Source organism: Phyllostomus discolor, chromosome 8 (assembly GCF_004126475.2).
Source record: "Phyllostomus discolor isolate MPI-MPIP mPhyDis1 chromosome 8, mPhyDis1.pri.v3, whole genome shotgun sequence".
NCBI lineage: Eukaryota > Metazoa > Chordata > Mammalia > Chiroptera > Phyllostomidae > Phyllostomus > Phyllostomus discolor.
The window spans coordinates 93,595,713-93,622,546 of NC_040910.2; the positions used below are offsets into that span (position 1 = coordinate 93,595,713).

Consider the following 26,834-nt stretch of genomic DNA (forward strand, 5'->3'; position numbering starts at 1 on the left):
CGATTCCCTTCAACTCGTTATTTTATTTTGTGCCGAACGTGTCCAGTTGAAAAGAGAAAGAGAGAAAACAGTGCTACAGATAAGCCGATTTGGGCTTATAGCCTTTTTCCACTTTTAAAAAACTGAGTCTGTCATATTTTATTGGGACTGTAAACCTATCCTGATATGATCCGTTGATTGAAGATGGTTTTGCAACAGATACCTAACCAAGGAGAAACTGAGTACATTAAATGAAAAACTAAGATTTTTCTTTTATAAAATAGATTTCATACTAACATGTAAGGTTGAAAGACGATTAAAAAATGATAAAACCCAATGCAGCAGGAAGCAGAGCAACTAGAACTCCCTGGGATTGCAGAGAGAAGTGTAAAATGCTGTAATCTCTTTGGAAAACTCTAGGCTATTGCTAATAAAGTTAAGTATATGCCTAGCCTACAACCAAGCAATTCTACTCTTAGGTACTTACTCAAAATTACAGTGCATATATCTACTATTACGTTAATATAATTACATTCACTGAGGCCTAAAGCCAGAAACACAAATGCTCATCATAAGAATATCTTAATAAACTGGGATATATTCAATAAGTAAAATAAAACACAGTAACAGAAACAAAAATTAAAAATACAAATTACTGCAACATGTGACAACAAAGAGAGAGCTAAAAAGTACAATGAGTAAAAAAGACACACAAAGGAGTGCGTACTGTGTGCCTCCACTTACTTACATGACGTTCAATACAAGCAAACTAATCTGTGGTCAGGATAGTGATTAGCTTACCTAGAGGTAGGGGGAGTACTGACTGGGAACTTAATGAGTAAGAAAAATGTTCATTTATTTATCTATGTGTACACCTACACACACATACTTATGTAAACATGCATATACACAGAGAGAGAATTAAAAACTACAGACTTGAGATTTGTCTATTTTATGATATGCTATTACAATTTTTAAAAACATATCTATCATAAGTTGGCTGTGACATGTGAAATGTTGGAATATTATTCAACACTAAAAAGAAATGAGCTTTCAAGCCACGACAAGACATGGGGTAAACTTAAATGCCTATTACCAGTGAAAGAAGTCAATCTGAAATGGCTACGCTGCATGATCTCAACTACATGCATGACATGGTGGAAAGGCAAAACTACACAGACAGTGAAAGATCAGTGGCTGCCAGAGGTTGGGGTGAGGAGGACAAAGGATTTTTCCTGTTCTTTATGATACTATAATGGTGAATACATGTCATTACACATTCATCGATGCACAGAAAATACAACCCGAAAAGTGAACCCTAAAGTAAACCATGGACTTCAAGTGACAACGGGTCAGTGCAGTTCCGCCAGGTATATCAAACGCACCACTGTGATGTGGAATGTGGACAGTGGGGAGGCTGTGTGTTTGTGGAGGCAGGAGATACACGGAAACTCTCTGTACCCTCCACTCAATTTTGCTGTGAATCTAGAACTGTCCTAACAAATAAATTCTATTTTTTAAAATGGTATCCACCAAAGAAGCTGAGCTAGTTAAAAATAAGCTTTAATTTTTTCATCTGTAAAATGGGAATACCACAAAAATTGACAGAATAAATGATAACAGACAATGTGGCTAAAATCATGTATGGTATACTCTGATGGTTTAGATGAATATTACGAAACTTCTCTAGGCAGCCAAGTGTCAAAACTTCCCCAGGCATCCCACCACTGCCCTCACTCCTCAGTGCTCTACAGCACTCCGCTCACACTCCATCGGACCACCAGTCTCAGAGGCCATGGTTTCCCAACCTTGGCACTACTGACTTTTGGACTGGGCAAGTCTTTGTGGCAGGAGGCTGGCCTGTGTACTGCAGGATGTTTAGCAGCATCCCTGCCTTTACCCACTAGATGCCAGTAGCAACTCCGGATTGTGGCAACAAAAAAATGTCTGCAAACACAGCTAAATGTCTCCTCGGGGGCAAAATCACTTCCATTTGAAAAGCACTGACACGAGCCTACAATTAAGTAGTAACATTTTACACAGCTAGAAAGCAATCTCCTCAAGGTCTTAAGTTACATTTGTATCTCCTAACAGTTGACACAGACACTAAAGTTTCACTGTTGCTGAACGGAAAAAGTATGGTGCTATTAATTAATGAAAACAGACATTTAGGGGAGATATAGATTGCACATGGGATGGAATGACAACAAACAGCAAGAGACTATGACCCTTAGTTGGATATTTCTGAAACTGAGTCTCTAGCACATTTAGATTAAAATATCCAACAAAAGGTTGAAATCTTAAATTTATTAAGATTGTACATATGAGCCCTGGCAGGCGTAGCTCAGTGGATTGAGCGCGGGCTGCAAACCAAAGTGTCGCAGGTTCAATTCCCAGTCAGGGCACATGCCTGGGTTGCAGGCCACAGCCCCGAGCAACCGCACATTGATGTTTCTCTCTTTCTCTCTCTCCCTCCCTTCCCTCTCTAAAAATAAATAAATAAAATCTTTTTTTTAAAGATTGTACATATGTACATATACACATATATGTAATGTATATATAAACATACATATGCATATAGCCTACTAACTGCCAGCCAGTGTGGTTTGCACCAGAGATACAAAGACCATTAAGACATAATCACACCCTGGGTGGTATGGCTGAGTGGATTGAGTTCTGGTCTGTGAACCACAGGGTCTCAAGTTCAATTCCCCGTCAGGGAACATGCGTGGGCTGCAGGCCAGGTCCCCAGTAGGGGGCACTCAAGAGGCAACCACACATTGATGTTTCTCTCCATCTCTTTCTCCTTTCCATCCTCTCTCTAAAAATAAATAAATAAAAATCTTTTTTAAAAAAAGACATGATCACAATTCAAGGGAGGTTTAAAAGAATTTTCCCACCTGCTCAAGTAAAGCCAAGATTCCCAGAAAGTACTGGAATGCACAGGCACAGGGAATCAAAAAACAGAAAATCAGAAATTCTTCATTTAATTCACTTGGTCCTAGGTCCAAACCTTAAACATTAAAATGAGTTTCAGCACAATTTAGAAAACAGAAATACTAGCTCAGTTTCTTTTAAAAGTCTCCTGAAAACCAATATTTCCTATTCACTCACTCTTCTCAGGAAAATGAGACAACTGATCACTGACAATAAACTCGAATAAATATTGAAAAAAAACAGGTTTAAAATACATAGCACTTTAATTTTAATATTTAAAAATGACAAAAATATTTCAGTCCCTTTTAAAAGCAACATTTACTAAAGTATATATACATTCACAGTAAATCTCTGATAATGTTAATTACACAACACACCCTTTCCTATCAAATTATACATATCTATCTCAGTAGTATCTCCCAGAATTTTCTCTAAACCAGTGCATCTCAACCTGAGGAGGCTGTTGGTCAAAGGATATTTGGCAATGTCTGAAGGCATTTTTTCCTTGTCACAAGTAAGGGAGTTGCTTCAAGTATGTAGTACACAGAGGACAGAGATAAGGAAGCCACTTATTCTACAATGTTTTTGCATATTTGTGTGCTATATAACATAGGTTTTGATAATTTCCTATTTAAAACAGTATTAGCCCTTTAAAATAATTATTTTGTAATTTATCATTTTCTTGATAGTTCACATCAAGCTGACCAATACCCTTTAAAAGCCAGAAATATACACAGTAAGAGGAAGGAGAGAAAGCAAAGGTGTAATAAGCAAGAGAAGAACCATGCGATCCGTGCACACTCTGGCTGGCTGCAAATGCTCCTCAGGCCAGAGCTGAGGATTATTAATGTATATGTGGCCAATTTTTTTAAAAAATGGGACTCATCTTCAAGACTCATCATGGTGTCTGCACATGAAAACCTGGCTAGATTCATATTCTGTGAGTCCATATAGATAAAGTTCAAAATGGGCAAAACTATAATTAATTTGTGGTGTTAAAAATCAATAAAACTGGAAAAAACACACTACAAATTTTTTTCAAACCAATGTAAATGTCCATTTCCAGGTTTTGATATTGTACTGCAGTTTCTATAAATGTCACCTTTGGAGAAAATGGGTGAAGGGTACATAGGACTCTAAATATTCTGCAACTTCTCATGAGTTTATAATTGTTTCAAAATATTTTAAAAATCAATCCAAAAATAAACAAAAAAGAGCAAAAACAGACACAGCAAACACTACCTGCGCATGTAAGTTGCTATTGCAGTTAAGTGGGAAAATTGGTCATTTCAGAAAATGATGGTGAACTGGTATCATTTTTTATTAATTTTTTAATTTAAAAAGTCATGACTCCTATTTCATACCACATACAAAAAAAAAAAAACATTTCAAATGGATCATAAACCTAAAGGTAATAACAACCTTCTAACAAAAAACATAGGAGAATACCTTCATGGCCTTGGTGTAAGAAGGATACACAAAGCATTAACAATAGAATGAAACACTTAAAATCTGAACCTAATTTATTTCATCGAAAGACATTAAGGAAGTAAAAATATAAGAATTCCTGTAAAGGAAACTATTAGGACAAATGATGAAATCAGAAAATGGATTGTGGATTACACAGTAGTATTATTTCAAATTTAAATGTCCTGGTTTTGATAATGTTATGGTTGTATAGCATGCTTATTCTTAGGAAATATATACTGAATTATTTATGAAAAAGGGGAACATAATTTCTCCAATTTGTAAATGGTTCAGAAAAAAAGCTGCACAAATGAACAAAGTGAGATAATGATAAAGCGAATGAGGCAAAACCTCCACAATTAATAAATCTAACTAACGAGTAACAGGAGTTCCTTGTCTAGTTATAAAACATTCAGGAAGTTTGAAATTAATGCAAAATTAAAATCCCACCATGAGATACAAACACATACCCAAAAGAATATTTAAAATTTAAGACTGATGATACCAAAAGACTGAGAATATGGAGCAAATTGAAACCACTTTGGAAAATTGTTGGACAACACATACTAAAATTAAACATACACCACACTACTATGACACAGAAAATCCACTCCTAGGTCTATATCCAAGAGAAAGGGGTATATATGTCCACCAAGAAATATGCAAGAATTTAAAAAAAAAGAAATATACAAGAATATTCACAACAGCTTTGTTCATCATACTCAAAAACTAGAAACAATAAAAATTTTCTATTACTTCTATAATGGATATTTTAATAAGTTTTTTAAAGATTTTATTTACTTATTTTTACATACAAAGAGGGAGAGAAACATCAATGTGTGGTTTCACATGCCCCCAACTGGGGACCCAAGGCACAACCCAGGCATATGCCCTGACTGGGAATCAAACTGGCAACCCTACAGTTCACAGGCTGGCACTCAATCCACTGAGCCACACCAGTCCATTTAAAAATGGACTTTTTAAAATGTATTGAATTCATGATAAAACACTATAGAGAAAAAATAAGAACAAATTATTGTTACAACTTAAAAAGATTTTCATAGCCATACGGTCAAGAGAAAGAAGCCAGACACAAAAAAATACACACTGTATTATCTACAACCACATTTTCTTTATGATATTCAAGAATAGAAAAAATATCTCTGGTGACAGAAGTCAGAAGAGTGATTACTTAGGGGTAACAAGGAGGACAATATCTACAGGGAAGTGGCATGAAGAATTCTGAGTGGCTAGAAACATTCTATACCTTAGGCTAAGTGATGTATAGATGGTCATACAAATTTATACAAATTCAATCTGTGCTTAAGATCTGTGAACTTTTTGTACTCAATAGGTTCAACAGACTTCATAACAAAAAGCAACTGCCTTCCACAGACTCATAAGTCAGCTTGTGTCCAAAGAATATTTGCTGTGGAGCAGAAAAACATCAAAAATATTTCAAACAGGAAAGATTCCAATTTACAATAATAAATTGCAAACTCACTTAAGACAGAATGCCTATATTAAATCAACAAAAGTTACATAAAAACACTATTAAAACATAAGTTAAGATTTACCTTCAGATGCAAGACTTCTCTAAAGTCACACCTTAAGAAAAATACTTTAAAAAAATATTTTCCTCCACAAATATGGATGGATTCCTTAGGTTATTCCAATATTATCTGCACTTCTGCTTTTAAATCCTCTTCCACTGCAGATAACTAAAAAACCATCCACTGCTTCTATTCCAATAAGAAGCTAGACCAAACAAAATAAGGCCCAATTCTCAACAAAGGCAGCTTTTTCACTTGGGTTCATATTCAAACTTTTTCAGCTTGCCAGCTACCCAAATGAATGACTTTATATTGCTCCCAAATGAAACCCATAAAAATTGTTTCCTGGCTAGCAGTCTTGACATGGCAATGTCTATTGACACCCAACTTTAATAAATGATAAACTAATTGGTATTTACCTCAAATATGCCTTTGCATGTTTTCTCTAAAGCTGTTAGTGTCGAAAGCTGCACTAAAAGCTTTAGGGCAAATGTTTCTTTTCAAGGAAACAGCTGCACTTGTCTTAGCTCAATGTGTTGGCGACATCTAGTGTTACATCTTTGAAATATATTCAAAGTTCCAAGAAAACTCTTCAAATGTTAACTTACTGAAACTATAATACACTGTTTCATTCAACACAATTGCTATCTTCTAGGTGCTGTAATGAATGTATTTTCAATGTTTTTAATATATTAAGCATTTCCAAGGATGACCAGAAAACTAAGTAGCCATTTAAACACAGCAAAAAAGGTATAGAAAATATCATGACTTACAAGGTACTATCTTGGGTTTCTTGCCCATGGAAAATTTTAAATGAGAACACTTTATTACTTACGATACAGTGTAATTTTTACTTCATATAATTGTTATGTTACAACTTTATTTTACTTAGCACAATTAGTAACTTAAAAATAAAAAGAAAGGATTCAATATTACTATTTTAAGGCATAAAATACCATAATAAGAAGGTAAGTACAGCCCCTCAACAGCTCATGTTCAGACAAAGCTGGAACTGACTAGCCTTATCATAACCTTTCCTTTTTGCCTTGTTCTCTATTCATGCTTCTACTACTGCAAAGTCAATCTTTATTAAATATGAATTTGGGAATGTATCTCTGTTCCTCAAATATTTTAATGAGTTGATACAGACAAAGATTAGTGTATACAACTCCTTACCCTGCACCTCAAACGTCCTTGAATTTTTTATAGCTCATTCCATGTCCATGGAGAGAGCACAACCACTCAAATGAGCATTAACGATCACAGAGATACTATCTGAGTTAAATGAAACAACACATGACTGCGCAATGTCTAAATCATACTCGTGGTCATAAATACTCGTCGTCCTTCTCCAACTGGCTCCCCTGTTGATAGAGCTTGTCAACCCAACTACTTTTTAAATTTACATTCTGACACAAACAGATACTTCTGTAAACTACAAACACATGTTTGGGTGATGTGCAACTGGCAAATCTCTGCAGGTTTCTGAAAGATACTCTCATATTCTGTACATACCTTGTCCAGTAATAGACATTTCACTGACCAGCACCAGTCTAGAGTCCACAAATTTAAAATGAAACTCATCTTTCCACCCAAACCTGCTCCTTATCATATCTTTCCTATTCATTTACAAGAGCTATTGCTGTCTACCTTTGTTCAAAGTCCTCCAAATGGCTTCCACAACTCAATTTTTTTATGGTCAAAAAAATCGTACGGAAAATGCCTACAAGATCTGCAAATGGCCGACAAATACATGAATGGATATAAGGATATGAGGTAAAGCAAATATAGTTAAAATTGTAATGGTACACTCTAGGTAATAATGGATATATGTTTTCAATATAAAATTGTTTCAACTTTGCTCTAGATTCAAAATTTTTGAAGTCCTTACAATTGTTAACAGAGTTCTAGAGTTCTAGCCCACTGCCATCTCTCAGATATCACCTCCTAACATTCTTAACCTTGCCCACCCAGCTCTAGCTGCACTGCCTCCTAGCTGTTCTTGAATATAGAAGACGTAATCCTATCACAGAGCACTGGCATTGGATGCTCCTCCCTCAAATACATATAAGGACCACTCCTCCACACTTCTGCTCACAGGGTCCTGGGCAGAGGTTTTCCCAGGCCACCCTGTACAACACAGCACTACCAACCACCCACCATAATACCGATCACCATCTAGCACGGTATATGCTTGTTGATCATCTTCACTGCCCTCCACCCTACCTACCTGGAATGGCAATTCCACAAAAAGAATGACTTTCTTTTGCTCATTGTTGTTTGGCCAGTACCTTGAATAGGCCCTGGCATGTAAAAGGCAATAAATCTTTGCTCCATGAATCAATCAACAAAGAAAATGCTAAGTATAAATGGTGTAGCTTTTACAAGAATGCAATTTTGACAATTCTATCAAGAACCCTAATAGATCTACTTTTGCTGATCTCTCCAAATTACATGATCATAAAGATAGTTATCTCAACATTCTTTAAGAAGGAAAAAACTTAAGAAATCTATACCAAAGTCCAACTACAGGAAAAAGCACATTTCTATCTCAGAGCCTCTGACTTTACTTTCTGCTGTTCCATCCTTCCCTGCCTAACTCCTAATTAACTTCTGTGCCAATTCCTTATTATAATGCTTCATTATTCTATTTTGTTCCCATTATACTTTAAAATGTACATTATTTATTTTTACTTAAATCCACCTCCCTTATTAGCTCTATTAGATCAAAATCATGTCTATTTTGCTCAAAACGTACATATTATCCCAGACATGTGTTGAATAAATGAACACCTCTTAGGTGTTCACTGTTCATAGCAACAAGTCAATCTATGTGGACTACTGAGAGAGAAAAAATTGAAAATGTAAGTATGATGCTTTTAAATTACTAAAACACATAGTAAGATAACATCTAACAGAAATGAAGGAATTAAGAAAAGGATACGGAGAGGCTGTTTTTTTCATATGATCACCATAAAGGTATTTGGGTTTTAGTCCATGTACATGTGTAAATTTGTATTTTTTTAATTATGAATTATAAACAAAAGAGTCTAAACTTACATCACCAAAAGGAGCAATGACAACATCAGGCATGAGTGGGAACAGGGCCTGTTCATCCAGACCATCAGCACAGCAAATAATCACTGTTTCTTATGTTACAGCAGATGTGTTGAAACCAGGGGCCTGACAGTGTGGGAAAGTTTCCTGGAGCCATCTCATATACAGAGTGGTGGGGACTGGGAAGTAGAGAAAATACTTCTGCCCAGTTCTGCTTCTGAGCTAATTCTACTGAACTATATTCCTGGGTGCCACCTCAGCTTCATTCATATTTGTACACTTCTTATTTAGACATTTCTTTTAATGTCTAACCAAGATAGGTTTGTTTTCTTAACCTGCAACTCATAAGTGGGACAGTTATATAAAATCCACAGAAGGGAGAACTGTGTACAAAATTGAAGAAAAACTGTGCTATAATTTGGACAGAGATTAATGTTCCCTTCACCTACAGTTACTCAAAAGCTGAAGGAATCACACTATCGGATATCAAACTATACTACAAGGCCATAGTAATCAAACAGCATGGTAATGCCCTGATCGGTATGGCTCAGTTGGCTGCAGTGTCATCCTATAGACCAAAAGGTTGTAGGTTCGATCCCAGGTCAGGGTGCATATGAGAAGACAACCAACTGATGTTTCTCTCTCTCTCTAACCAACCAATGTTTCTCATATTGATGTTTCTCTATTTCTTTTTCTCTCTCTCTCTACTCCCTACCTCTCCCCTCCCTCCCTCTCTCTGATACAAATGTACTCAAGTGAGGTTAAAAAAGTTTTAAATAAATAAAAATAAAGTAATAAAGAAACAGCATAGTACTGGCATAAAAACAGACATATAGAAACCTGTCAGAATGGCTATCATCAATAAACCATCACACAACAAATGTTGCCAAGAATTTGGAGAAAGGGGAAGGCTCAAGGAGAGAACAGATTGGTACAGCCACTGTGGAAAGCAGCATGGAGTTACCTCAAAAAAACTAAAAAAGGAACTGCCTTATGACGCAGCAATTTCCCTTCAGGGAATATATCCAAAGAAACCCAAAACACTAATTTGAAAAAATATATTCACCCCCATGTTCACTGCAGTGTTATTTACAATACCCAAGATCTGTTAGCAACCCAACTGCCCATCAGTAGATGGGTGGATAAAAAATCTGTGAAACATTTACATAATGGAATAATACTCAGCTTTAAAAAGAAGGAACTCTTACCTTTAGCGACAGCATGGATGGACCCGGAGAGTATATGATATGATAACTAAAGTAAACCAGTGAGAGAAAGACAAGCACCATATGATCTCACTTATATGAAACTAATATAAGGAATCTAATGGACAAAATAACTTCACTAACAAAACAGAAACAGACTCATAGGTACAGAGAACAGACTGACAGCTGTCAAAAGGGTGAGGGTTGAGGCTGGATGAAAAAGGTGATGGGATTAAGAAAAAAAAATCTTCATAGACACAATAGTATGATGATTGCCAGAGGGGAAGCAGGGTAGAAGAGGCAGAAGTGGGTAAAGGGGGGATAAGTAGTACTGTAATGAGACCGGACTTGCGGTGTTGAGCACACAACACAATATATTGGGTTGGCCAAAAGTCCATTTGATCTTTTCTGTTAAGATGGCTCTAGTAGCACTTAGTTGTCTTTAACTTCATTTGAAACAATATTATTAGACTGTATTGTGACAGCAGTCATACCAGTGTACATTAAAAAAAAAACTTCTCAGTCCTGGCTGATGTGGCTCAGTGGACTGAGAGCTGGCCTGTGAACCAAGGGGTCGCCAGTTCGATTCCCAGTCAGGGCACATGCCTGGCCTGGTTGCAGGCCAGGTCCCCAGTGAGGGCTATGTGAGAGGCAACCACACATTGATGCTTCTCTCCCTCTCCTTCCCTTCCCATCTCTAAAAATAAATAAATAAAATCTTTTTAAAAAACATCAAAATTGCTGGATTTTTGTGTAGCCATTTTAGTACTGAAGATAGAAGAAAATAAGCAACATTTTCAGTATATTGTGCTTCATTATTTCAAGAAAGGTAAAAATGCAACTGAAACACAAAAAAAGATTTGTGTGGTATATGAAGAAGGTGCTGTGATTGATTGAGCATGTCAAAAGTGGTCTTTGAAGTTTCATGCTAGAGATTTCTCACTGGATGATGCTCCACAGTTGAGGAGACCAGCTGAAGTTGATACCAAGATATTCAAAATATCCAAATCAATAAAGTTATTGGGGAAAATAAAAATATTATCTTTTATTTTATGGAAAAAACTAAGCAAACTTTTTGGCCAACCTAATACAGATGATGTCTTATAGAATTGTATACCTGAAACCTATATAATTCTATTAAACAATATCACTCCAGTAAATTAAATTAAATTTAAAGAAAGCAAAGGATTTATGGTCTGCAAAGATCCCTAAGAGCCAGGATCACTTCTAAGTTGACCAACATTGGCTCCCCACTGTCTGGCACATGGGAACACTTAAATGCTTACTGAATAACTGACTAGTGATAAACAAGTTTCAGAAGGGTTTCATTAAAGTAATGGATAACAGTCACGGTAGCCTATAAAAGATGAATCTTTGAAGGTACATCATAACCTTTTCCAATGAAAACTAAAACTAACTACCTACATGACATATCTTCTGCGATCACATTTGGGAAGTAATGAAGTATAGCTCTTAGATCAGGTACTCCGAATTTGAAGTCAGACAGAATTGAGGTTGAATTACAGTTCTACTTCTGACAAGCTGTGTGACCTTACCACCTGTAAAACAGGGTAACTTCTGCCTTACAGTGTACTGTAGATGAGGTAACGTATATATAAAGCTCTTTGAACACAGTAAGAACTCAACTGATGCAACACAAGGAGGTTGTTCTCCAACAATACACCCTAATTTTTGAAACAGTCCTCATAGGGCTATACTACTGCAATGTCCATGAAGAAAAGATTATTCAAGTCTCACAAAATAAATCTGAGCATAAGAACTACTTTAAAGAAGTAATTTAGGCCCTGGCTGGGTTGCTCAGTTGGTTAGAGTATCATCCTGATATGCCAACTTGTGGGTTCAATCTCTAGTCAGGGCACATACAAGAAGCAACGAATGAATGCATTAATAAGTAGAACAACAAATCTCAATCTCTCTCTCCCTCCCCACCCCACCACGCTCCCTTTCCCCCTCCCTTCCTCTCTCCAAAATCAATAAATTTTTAAAAAGTGATTTAAATCACTCAGAAAACCTTTAAGTTATTCATAGCTAAGTACAAGTTACCTTTGCAACTATTAAAAGTGATGCCTCTAATTATACCCAACACAAGTGGGCAGCCTGAGTGCCACCGAAGGAATGTGCTCAATCCAGTCAACACCCCTAAGCACACAAGGTTCGACCTTCGTGTTAAAGCTTGAGCTTCCTCTTTGCCTTGAAGTCTGTCAACAAATAGTGTAATGAATCAAAATGCAGTCTCTCTTAATAAGAAAAAGTTATGTTTACAAAATCCTTTCCTCTGATCACAACATAGAAATAGTACTCTTGGTAGGAAGAAAAAAAAATGTAAAAACCGCTGCTAGATCTCAAGTCCTTTATCCATGCCTTTGGCACAGTGCCTAAATTACAAAAAATATTTCAGGGCCTTGAAAAACATCAACTACACAATCCAAAAGGCTAAAGAAAGAGGACACCAATTCCATGCCATACCAGCAGGAATCTTCTACCTTTGCAAAATGAAGCCAGTCCTTAAAAACTAGAATACAAAACCCCAAATGCTAAATATTCAATACTTAATAATATGATACATAATTATACGATTAAACGGGAGACTAAAATTCATCACAAGTGACTGATCAAAGAATAAATAATATTCTACTTCAAATGTTAAAGAACGACGAAGCCCGACTTGCTGGTCACTTAAATCCTTACACCATGGAAGCCAAAATCCTGCACTCAAAAATATCCTGATTTCCATCATTTGTGGCAATATATGTTTGGATATAAATATTTTAAGAAGTAATGGTATTTACCCAAAAGAACAACAATGTAAAAAAGGCAGGGGGGAATTCCAGCTGTAACACACACACAAGGGGCTTCAAAGAAGTTTGGTGAACACATTTAGTAAAGGCACAAATTAAAATCCTACTGGCCCCAAGCCCCCAACTGCAAAAGAACCCCAGAAGTCCCCTGCCTGCACCACCCCCCTACCCCCATCTACTGAGGAGATGCCATATTTAGGCCATGCCCAAAACCAGAAGGTAAACAACTACAAGCTGAAGTATGCAATCCCCACTACACTTCACCGAGCTGTGACTCTACCAAGCCTCTTCCTCTTTCAGGACATTTTATTTTTGATCATCCCCAAGAGGAACATGCAGGATTTTAAAGGCACACTGGGATTATATTTGGCAACTTGAAACATTTATCAAAACTGGAATTTACCCTACACAGATATACTGATCTAAAATAGCCTTTGTTCAGGTTCATGTATTATATTATAGTTTCTAATTTTTAGAAAAGTACATTAATAGTTTTCAATGATAGGGAAAAAGATACATAAATTAAGGAACTCCAAATAGATTATATGCAGCTAAAAACTTCAATGAAATAATTCTTGGAATACTGACTTTATGAGTAAAAAAGATCAAGGTACAAACTAATATGCTACCATCTGTTAGGAAAGAGTGGAGGGGGGAAAATATAATCATGTATATATTTTTGTATAAAATATAGCTATAAGGATACAAAAGAAACTAGAAAGCCTGGTTGTCTCAAGGTAGAGGAAAAAGGAAACAAGCGTGGGAGGGAGATTTTTACACTTTTACAAGTATATCTCCTGAATGTTGTATGAAGTGAATGTTTTAACTAATTCAAACATTTTTTATAATAATTGCTCATGTTCAAAGAAAGCCCTCTGTAAGCCTGTTTAGTCATCTGTAAAATGGGGGGGGGGAGAACAATGCCTACTCCATAGAGCTACCATGACAAAAAGCGAGACCTGGCATGTCAAGTGATTCCCACAACTCCTGGCCCACTTTACAAAACGTCTGCAGCTTCTCTGATTTCCCACGTGCCCCTTATTCCTTGTGCCTGGTCTAGTGTGGCACCCACAGCAATGTCTTAACCAACTACTGTGAAACAAATGGAGAAGACCTTTCTGAAAGTATCACCAGATTTCAGATCAGCTAGAGTGCTGGAAAGTATTATATTTTAGGAAATCAACCATCTTCATACTCACAGGGATGCTCCAGACCTGCATTCCATCACTGTAGCCAATCATAATCAGCAAAGGTGGCTCATTTCCAGTGCTGTGTATTTCGTGAAATTCCAGATTTCTTGATGTATCTACATTAGAATTAAGTAACAGAAATTAGAAAGATACAAAGTCAGTCAAGAAAGCAGCACACTTCATTAATGTCATTACTGCTACAATTGTTTCTCAATAAAAAATAAGTGCAGAAGTATTTGGAAGACATCATTTAAAAGACAGCTGAACAGGAAGTTGAAATCATGAAAATAGTAGTTTTTCATTTAAACAGTTTCTATAATTATCAGCACAAGATTTTAAAAAGTCAAACTCTCACTAGAGAACTAGGGAATATTAATATCAGAAACAAAACCATCTGTAAATAACAAATGAAAATGAAATGTTGTACCAAAATTAAATAAATATAACCATGAGAAGTACAATCATCTAAAATTTCTAATATTTGTAAATTTAGCAATGGAAGAAAATTTATGCTCCTGTATTTAAAGGAATTGAATCTTGATATGTCTGCAGACACTGTGCACACAGTCCCCTACAAAATAATTATGTATCCTTGTGTAATCAACTTTATTAATCAATTAATATTAAGCACCAGTTATATAATCAGTATTATAAGGTATTCTTATTGAACAAAACTATAGCACCTCAGAAATGACTATTTCTAGCAGTCTATTCTCAGATCACAACTTTATCTTCCATTATGATTCACTCTTTGACTTTATTAAGACTCCAGTTCAAAAAAAAAAAAAGACTCCCGTTCAGCCCTGGCTGGTGTGGCTCAGTGGACTGAGCCCTAGCCTGTAAACTGAAAGGTCGCTGTTCTGATTCCCTGACCAGGACACATGCCTGAATTGTGGGCCAGTCCCAGCTGTGGAGGTACGAGAGGCAACCAATCAATGCATCTCTTACACATCAATGTTTCTCTCCCTCTCCTTCCCTTCCCCTCTCTCTAAAGGTAAATAAATAAAATCTTAAAAAAAAAAAAAGACTCCAGTTCACTTACACCCCTGCTTTCTCCCTTTAGACTAGTCTTAGATTCTCCTCCCTTCTTACATTCTTAGATCAGTCATCTCAGTAATTTCTGTCAATAATCTACATTCTCTTTTCCCTTTGTGTGGGACCTCTGCATGGCACCTAAATAGCAAAACCCCAATCCTAGATGAAACCAATTACCCACTATCCTAGTATGTTCCATGGAGGCCAAGAACTGATACAGAAAAATCAGTGAGACAGAACTGGTACCACTATAAATCAATCTCCACAAACCTCAAGTGGACCCTCAAAATTGCACAAATTTATTCTGTTCCTAGAACTTATTCTACAATTTCTTCAATGACTTTCTTAAACTTTGTTCAAGCCCTCACTCTACCCACTCTCTTCTCACTCGCAGGTAGTGTTTCATCCTGCAAGGGAAAACTAGAAACTTCCTGTTGCCAAAGACCAATGTGTAGCAGCCTCCCCACCTCCCATCCTATTACCAAGAGTTGTCTTTCCATCTGTCTAAAGCAAACCCCTCCATCTGTGCTTTGGATTCCATTCTCCACCACCTTCTCAGGAGCCTTTTTTCCCAATCATTCCTTCTCTCTGCCTTCAATTCCTAAAGAGCATTTAAAGATGCTGAAGTGCCTATCTTTTAAAATTTTCCAAATCAATCAGTACCAGTAGATTTTAGATATAAATGGCACATATAAAATAAAAGTATAAGAGATAATACAGAAAAGTATTTTCATGATCACAGTGCAGGGAGAGATTTCTTAACAGGACACACATACACACAAACTCTTTAACATAAAAGGCTGGCAAATTCTGCTGCATTATCTTTTACATTCAAATGAAGAACTTCTGTTAATCACGAGCCACTCTGACCACAAGCCTGGAAAGGCAAGCCACCGCAAGGGAGACCTGCAACGTGCACAGCCCCACAGGGCCCACCCGCCATGGAACAACTGAAAACCAATATGAAAGATAAGTCATTAGAAAACTAGGCAAGAGACATAAAAAAAGACATGAAGATAGTCAAATGATTAATAAACATGAAAAGTGGCTCAACCTCATTTGTTGTAATCAAGGAAATGCTAATTAAAACCACAATGACAAAAACCACGTGATGAGAGGATGTGGAGCAAATGGGTTGCTTATTCACTGCTGGCGAATGTAAATTACTACAACCACTCGGGAACACAGTTTGACAACACACTGAAGTTGAAGATACCACACCTTTGGGCCAAGCACTCCCACTCCAGCTATACATACTCATTAGAAGCATGAGCACATACACATACACTAAGAGACATGCCATGTAGCAAGATTATTTGACAAGAGGCAAAAGCTGTAATCAATCCAAATGTGCAGCCACAGAATGGACAAGCACAGTGTTATACTGCTACGCTGGAATACTATTTGGCACAGAAAAAGAATGAACTACTGCCATATACCATAACATGGAAGAACCTCACAGGCACAATAAGTAAAATAAGCCAAACGGAAAAGACTATATATTGAATAATTCTATCTATATGCAATTCAAAATCACTAGGCAGTTAGCAATATTCTATTTCTTACCCTAGGTCAGGGGTGTCCAACCCATGGCCCACAGGCAGTATACAGCCCAGGATGGCTATGAATGGGGCCCAACACAAAATCATAAATTTACTTAAAACATTACTTAGTGTTATTACTAAGTTTTATACTAACTTTTATTACTTAGATATGTATATTTTCTATATTAGCGATCACCAACTTGGGTCCTGCTCAATGATTTTTAAAAAATTTTTTAAAAGATTTTATTTATTTATTCCTAGAGAGAGGTGAAAGGAGGGAGACAGGAAGAGAAACATCAATGTGTGGTTGCCTCTCGCACGCTCCCCACTGGGGACCTGGCCCACAACCCAGGCACGTGCCATGACTGGGAATCAAACCAGTGACCCTTTGTTCGCAAGTCAGCACTCAAACTACTGTGCCATACCACCCAGAGCTAGAGAATTTTATTTCCCATTAAACTTAATTTATTGCATAAAATATTACATAAATTTAGCAGCATAATATTTTTTCTCTTACATTTGTTATTTCCTTTCATTCAGTAACTTTATTTTTGTTCTAATATTATTTTGGCTTGAGGATTTTAAGATTATCGAAAGGGCTATTGCATAACAGTTATTATGTGATGACCTTTTTGCTTATCTATGGTGTCGGATACCACAAAAAGTATACACAGACCTTTTTTTTTTTGCTCATCAGTTTTCATTAGTGTTTGTGTATTTAATGTGTGGCCCAAGACAACTCTTCTTTCAGTGTAGCCCAGAGATACCAAAAGGCTGGACACCCCTGCCTTCAGTGATGGTTACACAGGTGATGGATTTGTAAAAATTCATTCACTGATCTATACTTTTGTGCTACTTACCATGATATACTTGCACAATAAATAAGGTTTTTAAACATCATGAGTTAAAGTGATAATACCCCTCTCCTTTTATTTGGCTTCATCACTTTCCTCTCCTAAAAGCTAAATCCCTGATTGAGTTGTTCACTATCATCCATTTTTCACCTCTCACTCACTCAAAATATACTTCAGGATGGTTTCTGCACCTAACACTCCTCCCAAGTGACCAACAACCTCCAACTTGTTGTTAAAAGAGAAAACCACAGCCCAAAATGGCACCACTCAATGCTAAAAGCCTGAAACCAAAACTAAATACCTGACTTAACCACATTTTCAACCACTCCCAGAAACATATCAGATTGGAATTTTATGGTCCAGCACCAGTAATCTGTCAGAAGGGTCTTCTCCAAGCCCCACCCCACATAGAAAGAGGCAATCTGCATAATAAACACTCATCCCTAACTCTCTTCCCCAAAGAAAAGGTGCCTGGCTCAAAAATAATCCTTATCTTTTGTTAATAGCTCCTTTACCCACCCTTCTCCCTACAAAAACCTTCCATTTTGTACAAGCCCTTCAAGTTGCTGGAAGAGATTCTGTCCAATTCATGAATCACTTAAAGCAATTCACTCAGCTGAATTTGGGGGGTTTTTTTGACATTGTTGAATCCAATATGTTTTCAAGCATATTTTATTAGACTATTCAGCAGCTATGACCAACGCTCACCATTTTCTCCTTAAAATAATTTCCCTTCATTTCCCAGGCATAAACTTTTCATTTTCCTCACATCTCTAGTCACTCTCTGCAGGTTCCTCCTTTTCTATCTAGTCGTTAAATATTTGAGTTATTTTTCAAAGCTCGTCCTGTGGACAAAAAAGAGACTACACATTAAACATGACAAGCTTAGGGGAGGCCTCCCTAGAGCGTTTACAAACTCAGAGACCAAAATTAACCACCCAGGATGGTCCGAAAGTGAAACTTCATGGCAGGTAGTCCTGTGCCAGGCCAGTATCTTCCTTGACAAAGGTCAATCTTTACCTTAACTGAGCCTGTCTGTTGTCTTTTGTCCTCTGCATAACATACCTTGGGAATGTCAGAGTAATCCCCTATTTCCAGACCCCTGGGGCACAACCTCCCACCACAGCCAGACCACAGAACACCTGTGGTCACTGTTATCTCGTTAATTGTGAATTGTTAACTGGTAACAATCAAGTGTGTGTCTATCCCTTTCAGTTTTATTCCAATTTCAGAGACTTTTCCATTTAGTTTTTTTACCTCCTCCCTAACTTATCACCAAAGAGATTCTAACATATAAAATAAGTGGTAAAACTGCCACTTTTCAGAGTAATACCTCAGTCCCTTGAGATTTTGCTTCCTGGTGATTGTTAGTTTGGCTCAAACTCATATTCTCTACAGGTTTGGACCTTTCTTACCTTGACAACTCCTAAACTCCCTTGTCTTCTCACAGTATACCCTCCCCTAGGTGGTCCCACTGCTTCAGTTAGTATCTGCTAGTGACTTCCTCAAAATGAGTTTTTGGGTGTCTCAACAGCACAGCAAATTCCACTCAAAAATCATGATTTTCTCCCCAGTCCTGATCTTCCAGGGTTCCAGGGTTCTCTCTTTTGGTGAATAGTAAGGTCAGGAAGTACCTTCTTCCTTCCCCCTAGCAATAAATCTATCACTAATCCCTGTCTTCCTAAACAGTACTCTCCTTACAAGACCACCCTTCCCACCCTATTCCAAAAGCAAAAACAGCTTCTCGCCCATACTAGTCAGAGTGCTCACTTTAAAACACAAATAATGACATACCGCCTCACATCCATCCTCTACATCACTGACTTCCCGTTGCCCAAGTAATGAGATAAAAATCTTTAACACAGCTTACAATTAGTAATTTTTAATGTTGATTTTCTTTTTATAGAAATTCACTACAAAGTTAGTAACACATGATTCTGTATTTCCAGCAAAATTCACTATAAATTTATTTTCCTAGAGCACAATTAATCCTCTTTTATCTAACATTTAATGTTTTTTTAATAATTTTCAGAGACCTTTGGTGTATACATCATCTGATCTGACACACAGCAATACTGTTTTATATGCCGAGCTGGAACCGATTTCATTCTATCATTGACAATTACAAGTTAGGTATAAAACACTCAAAGCTCAAGGGAAATCGAAGAACTCCTGATACATGATCCAACTCATCTTCCTACTGCAACTACCACTTTGATCACAGTTTGTTACTTCTAGATGGGCACAAAGGCCACATATAAAACCCCTGGGGTCACTATATGAACAAAATCTCATTTCTTTTTCTTTTTTAAAGATTGTATGTAAGCCCTGGCTTCAGGAGCTCAGTGGATTGAGCACGGACTGTGAACCAAAGTGTCGCAGGTTCGACTCCCAGTTAGGCCACATGCCTGGGTTGCAGGCCACAGCCCCCAGCAACCGCACGTTGATGTTTCTCTCTCTCTCTCTCTTTCTCCCTCCCTTCCCTCTCTAAAAATCAACAAATAAAAGCTTAAAAAAAAAAAAAGAATTCTAAGGCCCACATGGCAACTTATTAAAAAAAAAAAAAGATTGTATGTATTTATTTCCAGACAGAGGAGAAGGGAAGGAGAAAGAAAGTGGTGTGGTTGCCTCTCGAATACCCCCTGCTAGGGACCCACCTGCAACCCAGGCATGTGCCCTGGCTGGGAACCGAATCTGCCACCATTTGGTTTGCAGGCTGGCACTCAATCCAGTGAGCCACACCAGCCAGGGTGTCATTTCTGTTCATTTAGATTATACCCAGTCACTTGGGCTATTTTTCTTTCTCTGGATGGTGGTATACAATAGATTTCCATTATTCTTCTTTGAAATTCTTAACTTTGTAAAAACTTTGTATTATCCTTCAGAATTGCTATGGTTTTAAGTAACCCTTATTTGTTGACTTTTCTTAAAATTTATGTATCCTTGATCATACCATCATCCCTGGTTACTCTGTCCATAACTGATCCTTGTCTCCTTTACTGGTTTCTTTTTTCTTATTTCACCCATAAATATGGCCTTTACAGTCTTTTCTATGGAGATAGGTTGCACTCCTTTGTGTTTTTGGCCAACTATGATGTTCTTCAATTCACCCACCCTTCAAAACCTTGTCTGGTCATAAGTTATCTGTGAACCTCCCCTGACACTTCACTTACTCCACTCTCCCTCCTTAGAAAAATGTTTACAAATTGGGAAGAAGAGGAAAGAATACTGGATTTTCTGCTTACCTTAAAAATCTAAGTGTAAAGTGAAATTAAATCTTTCCTCCCAAACCAGCTTCTTCTGTATTCCAGGTGCATATTAATGGCAGCAACATAGTGCCAATACCCAGTCTAATACCTGAGCAATCATTTCCAGTAGATGTTAACAGGTAAAAAAAAGATGTAAGGCAGAAAAGAATGTTTCAGCCAGAAGGCTCCCTGTACAAAGAGCCCAAGGCATGAAAAGTTCTGTGCCTTCAACGATCTGAAAGGCAAGTGGAGCGAAGCACAGCTTATGAGGGGACATAGTTGGATGGGAAAAGGACTAAGACTATGAGGCACTTTGGGGACATTTAAGTGAAAATGTCTAGTAATTAGTTGAAATGGGGACGAAAGCACACCAGAGCAGCGGCACCTTGAAGTAAATATTATCTCTGTATACGTCATACATTTCCCAACTCTATGCCTCCCCCTTTTCCGATAACTGACCTTAACCCTGACTCCTGACACACATCAGGCAGAAAGATAAGCACATTACCAGATAAACCAATTCCAGCACTAACTACATCCTTGGCTACTCCAACTATTTCAACAACCAGAAAGTGATCCAGACTGAGCATTCTGTATTCTACAAAGAACACTATTTCTCCCTTGATCATACACATAAGACAAGCAAGAATTCAGGAAGAATCGACACACACACATACTCAGGAAGACACACATGCAAGAATTCAGGAAGAAGTGTTATACACACAAGACAAGCAAGAATTCAGGAAGAAGTGACAAGCAGTGGAAGACTTAAAGTATCAAGCCACTATCCTTCCCAACATGGATGAAAAAGGGGGTTCCATGAAAAGTAACCTCACAGGGTGATCTAGTCATAAATCCCTATATAAGCAGGTCACAGTCACACCCCAGGCTTACAACCTTTTTAGTAAAAGGCATGTCTTTGCCTTAAGCAAGCCCTGTCCATTGTTCCTGTGCATCTAGGCTTGAAATGCCTCCTTTCAGAACCCTCCTTCTAAAGGGTGACCACCCTCATGAGAACACAAAACCTCATTAAATATCCTATAATACAATCCCTGCCTTGTTCTTGCATTCACGTAATCCTCCTTAATTTCAAATGGGTTAAAGAAACTGTAGAATTTATTCTCTGAAGAATTTGAGATCTTACTCTCAACTCAAATAAACTCTTACAATAATTCTTTACAGCTTTGCCCTGGCTGGTGTGGCCCATCGGACTGAGTGCCAGCCTGCAAACCTAAAGGTCTTTGGTGCAATTCCCAGTAGGGGCACATGCCTGGGTTTTGGGCCAAGACCCTGGTTGGGGGTGTGTGAGAGGCAGCCAACCAAGGTTACCTCTCACACATTGATATTTCTCTCCTTCTCTTTCTCCCTCTTTCCACTCTCTCTAAAAATAAATAAATAAAATCTAAAAAAAAGTTCTCTACAGGTTTGGATGTTTCTTACATCCACACAAGCTATATAAGGAGGTTAAAAAACAATTTCCCCATGCAAACAGTATGCCCGCTCCTCAAAAAACTAAAGACAGAATTACCATATGACCCAATACTTACACTTATGGGTATATACTCAAAAAGAATTGAAAGCAGGCACTCAAAGAGATAGCTGCACACCCGTGTTAACAGCAGCATCCTTCACAGAGCCAAAAGGTGGACGCAACCCAAATGACCACTGAGAGACGAATGGATAAATAGAATGTGCTATGCACATACAAAGGAATTTTATACAGCCTTCAAAAGAAAATTTCCACACACACTACAACATGAATGAACCTGAGGACATTATGCTAAATGAAATGAACCAGTCACATAGAGACAAATGCTGTATGGGACCACTTACAAGGTACCCTGGGTAGTCAAATTCATAGACATAAAGTAGAACTGTGGTTGTCAGGGGCTAGTGGGAATCGAATGTGGAGTTATTAACAGGTACAGAATTTCAGTTTTACAAGATGAAGAGTTCTAGAGATTGGTGGCATAATAATGTGAACATACAGTAGGTCCTCAAATAATAAGTTTCATTCAATGTCATTTCATTATAGTGTTGCCGAGATACTATAGGAAATTAACTCATTCATATCAATCAGCCTACAGTAAAATTGGTCTTGTTATACTTTGTCCCACCATAGTTCAAAGAACCAATCAACAATGTTAACTGAGGACTTACTAAAGACTACTAAACTGTACACTTAAAAATGATTAGGCTGATAAACTTTATGTGCATTTTATCACAATTTTTAAATTTTTTAGATTACATTAAACCACTTGCAACTGAAAAAAGGGATATTGAATATAAAAATGAGTACCTAAGTTTAGTACTAGAACTTAATATTAAAACTGGCCAAGTCTGTAAGTCGAGGGGGTCCTAAGAATTTCCCCTCATAAATTAGAGACTCGGCAGTTCTTGTTGTAGTATTGTAAACCAAGTGGATAACGCGATGTGTTTTGAGACTCAAACTATATGCACACTTTTAGGGAATGTGACAGAAAAATGTCAGGATATTAAACTGCTTTGGCTACGTTTCTTCCTGTATGGCACCTTTAGAAAAAACAATCTTAGGAATGAATCAGATGCTGAAAAAAGGAACAAGCTTAGGAATGAATCAGATTGCTGGAAAAGAGGAATGGAACAGTGATCATGATACAAAGGGCCTTTGCCCCACTCTCTAATGAACTCCAAAAATAGTGATGTCTACTTAACAACCGACAAAATTAACACACTGATTAGAAATGGAGATACCGAGGAGGACCCAAGCCCCACCCTAGCCATGATAAACCATATCAAATGGGATGCAGCCCAGAGGCAAGGGGCCAACTGGAAGCACTTTATATTTTGGGGCAGAGTACCTAAGTTTAGTACTAGAGCTTGAAGTAACTTAAAGAAAAGGAGTAACTTAAAGAAAAGGAGCGCCCCCAGGACCGTTGGAAGAAACAGAGAGCAATTCCCGGAGCAGACTTCAACTCAAACACTGTATTACAGTTAGTAATAAAGAAGGAAAAGGAATGATATGCTAGTAAACAATGAAATCTGAGTCACACAATGAAAATTAAAAATACAAGATTTCTAAAAGAAATATAATAGGAAAAGTTTATATATCACAAATAATCACCCCTACGAATGAATGTTTTATTCCCTGTAAAGAGGGCCCAACAAGTTGTCATTTGAATGAACCAGGTGACAGAGAATCCAAAATTTAAAAGAAACCAATTTGCAGAAACAATACTTAACCTCTCTCATCCTGGGAGCAGCTTTTCAAGGAAAATACGGCATTACATTTGAAAAGTCTAGAGGGGATAAACAAGGTCCAACTAGAAAATTAAAAAACAATTTAGTGTATTTATATTGGGAATTTAATGCAGACCACTGGTTAGCTGAGAAGCCAAAAAAGGGAACTGTGAGGCAACCTGCTGGATTAGCAACAGTAGGAAGTCATTACCACCCCTAGGCTAGGAGGACACAGTAGGAACTGCACTGGTGGCAGAGCTGCCCAGGGGAACCTAGAACCACAGAGGAAATGAAGGAATAATTTTCTTCCCTCTCTCCCATCCTCCCATTCAAATTCTCACCAGTGCCTCCGAACTCAGGCAGAAGATGACAGATATGGTAGCCGGGGAAACAGACAAAAGGCAACCCCTTCTCGCTTGGACTTAAAGTTTAAGGCTAGGTATATATGTTACAATTACTTGTATAGTACGCCATTAGTTCTAATAAAGTTCTGTAGTGGGATTATGCTACTTTTTAAATTAAATATAAATTTACTTTGAAAACTAAAATGTCAGTGAAAGAGAAATGAATCTGACTCAGGAAAGGGTTCTGTGTTGGAATCAGGTCAACCTCAAGCAAACATTTAATTCATATGTCCCAAAAAGTTAAAGCCATACCATTTAAATCTGCATTTTCAAATCTGACCCAGACTATTTTCTCCTTTTCTTCTGTTAGAGGTGTTCCACTGTAAGCCTGTGTAGTAAACAGAAATGTTTGAATAAAAATATTTTACAGCTCTGATATTACTGATGTTCACAACAAAGGGTAACTTAAATAAAGCCTACCGATCCCTCTATAATTTCACCAATCCTACACCTTGGAAACTAGTACATTTTGTAATATTTTTATTCCCAAAGAAAGTTATCCAGGAGTTTGATTACTTTGGTCAAAAAAAGGGGGTTTTAGCCTACTAAAGAACTGCAGAAACCTAAAATAGAATGATCTTAGTCTACTCGGAAGCATCACTATCATCTATAATCATCATCTATATTTGATGATGGTCAACAAATAAGAAGGCTTAAGAAAGAAACAAAACCACCACAGGTATCTATATAGTATCCATGTATTTATGATCAGGCAATTACACTCCACCCAGAATGGTCAAAAGTATTTCTTACAGCATAAGGAATATAGTCAATAATACTGTAATAATCGGGTATGGCACCAGGTGGGCACTAGAATTATCAGGGGGTGGGGAGCCACAGGGGTCACTTCATACATTATATAACTGTCTAACCACCAAGATGAAACTAATAAATACTGGATGTCAACTGTAATTGAAAAATAATTTTTAATGTACTTATTGATATTATAAATAAAATAGGATAACATTAGCATAATACCTCATTTTCCTAAAACAATTAAAAGCTTTATTTGTTTTTCTCTTCTAGGCTTAGAAATATAGCACAAAAATTAAAGAATAAAATAACTTGCTTGTGGCCACAAAAAAAGGGGGGAGTATTACTTTCTGCTTGCCTCCAGTTCTCCATTGAAGGGCATGGGTCCGTGTTGGGGGTGGGAAAAAAGCATTCTTTTTTCAGTCTCTGACCTGGCTTCTAGATTCAACCTATTAGCTAGCTCCTACAAGCCTGCAAGGGTCACAAAGATAAACATAAACTGCCCTGAAGTCATAGGGGAAGTGTCAAGAGTACCCATCAGTATTCAAAGCAAGTGTTATTTTTAAATTTTTAAAGATTGTATGTAGTTACAAGCATTTAGAATGTCAAAAAAGTGGTTCTCAGTTCAGAGAACTATTATTTAATATAAGCTATGTCAAAAGCATACAAAAACTACCATCCCATATATAATTTGTGTTATACATGACCCGCTTTAAATTTCCACACCAATTATAACCCCTGTACTTATCAAAGTTAATGGCCATTGAAAATACTATTAAAGACAATTACTTCAATAGCAGATTTACCATATACACACACATAAACACACACACACACAACCCCTTATGATTTCAATTGTCTTAAAAAAAAAAAAAAAAGAAGTGAGACATGTACAGGGCAGTCAATCCTTTAAAGAGAAAAACCCACACTGCCACCAACTTTATCTTCAACCATCTCATCATTATCATCATCGCCGTCAACTTTATCTCCCCATCCTTCTTCTTCTCCCTCAGTCTCACTCTTCTCATCCTTGAAAATGCTTTTTTTAAAAAATAAAACTTTTTATTTTGGAATAATTTTAGACTACTAAACATAGTACAGAAAGTTCTCATTTACACCGCAACCAGATTCCCCTAATTCCCCTAATGTGAACTATGTAATCTAACCAAATCTCACCTTACCATGGTACATTTGCTGAAACTATGAAACTAATTGATGCATTATTATTCATTTAGCCTGAGATTTTATTGGGTTTCACCAGTTCTCCCAATAATATGCTTTCTCTGGTCCAGGATCCAATCTAAGATACCACACTACATTTAGGACAACTTCTTTTTTCCTACCTCAGGCTCTTCTTCAGTCAAAACTTTTACTCCATTACTGACAGGATTTGTTTATTTCTCCTTTTATTCTTTATTTGGTTTCTAACACATCTACACATTCATGAGTTATTGTTGAATTTTAAAACACACAGTTAGGGTCCTGGCTGGTGTGGCTCAATGGATTGAGTGCCAGCTTGCGAATCAAAGGGTCGCTGGTTCACTTCCCAGTCAGGGCACATGCCTGGGTT

General features: G+C 37.2%; 1 protein-coding gene across 11 annotated transcripts in view; it reads right to left on the reverse strand.

The window, feature by feature from the left end:
* Positions 1-26,834, reverse strand: part of BCAS3 (BCAS3 microtubule associated cell migration factor) — a 485,409-nt gene that overhangs the window by 451,576 nt on the left and 6,999 nt on the right. For all 11 annotated transcript variants that reach the window (XM_036033603.1, XM_036033602.1, XM_028521954.2 and 8 more), the window contains exons 4-5: positions 24,764-24,839; positions 14,217-14,323 (exon numbers count right to left, since the gene is read on the reverse strand). In XM_036033603.1, coding sequence (XP_035889496.1) covers positions 14,217-14,323; positions 24,764-24,839 — 183 coding nt within the window. The remainder of the gene's footprint in view (positions 1-14,216; positions 14,324-24,763; positions 24,840-26,834) is intronic.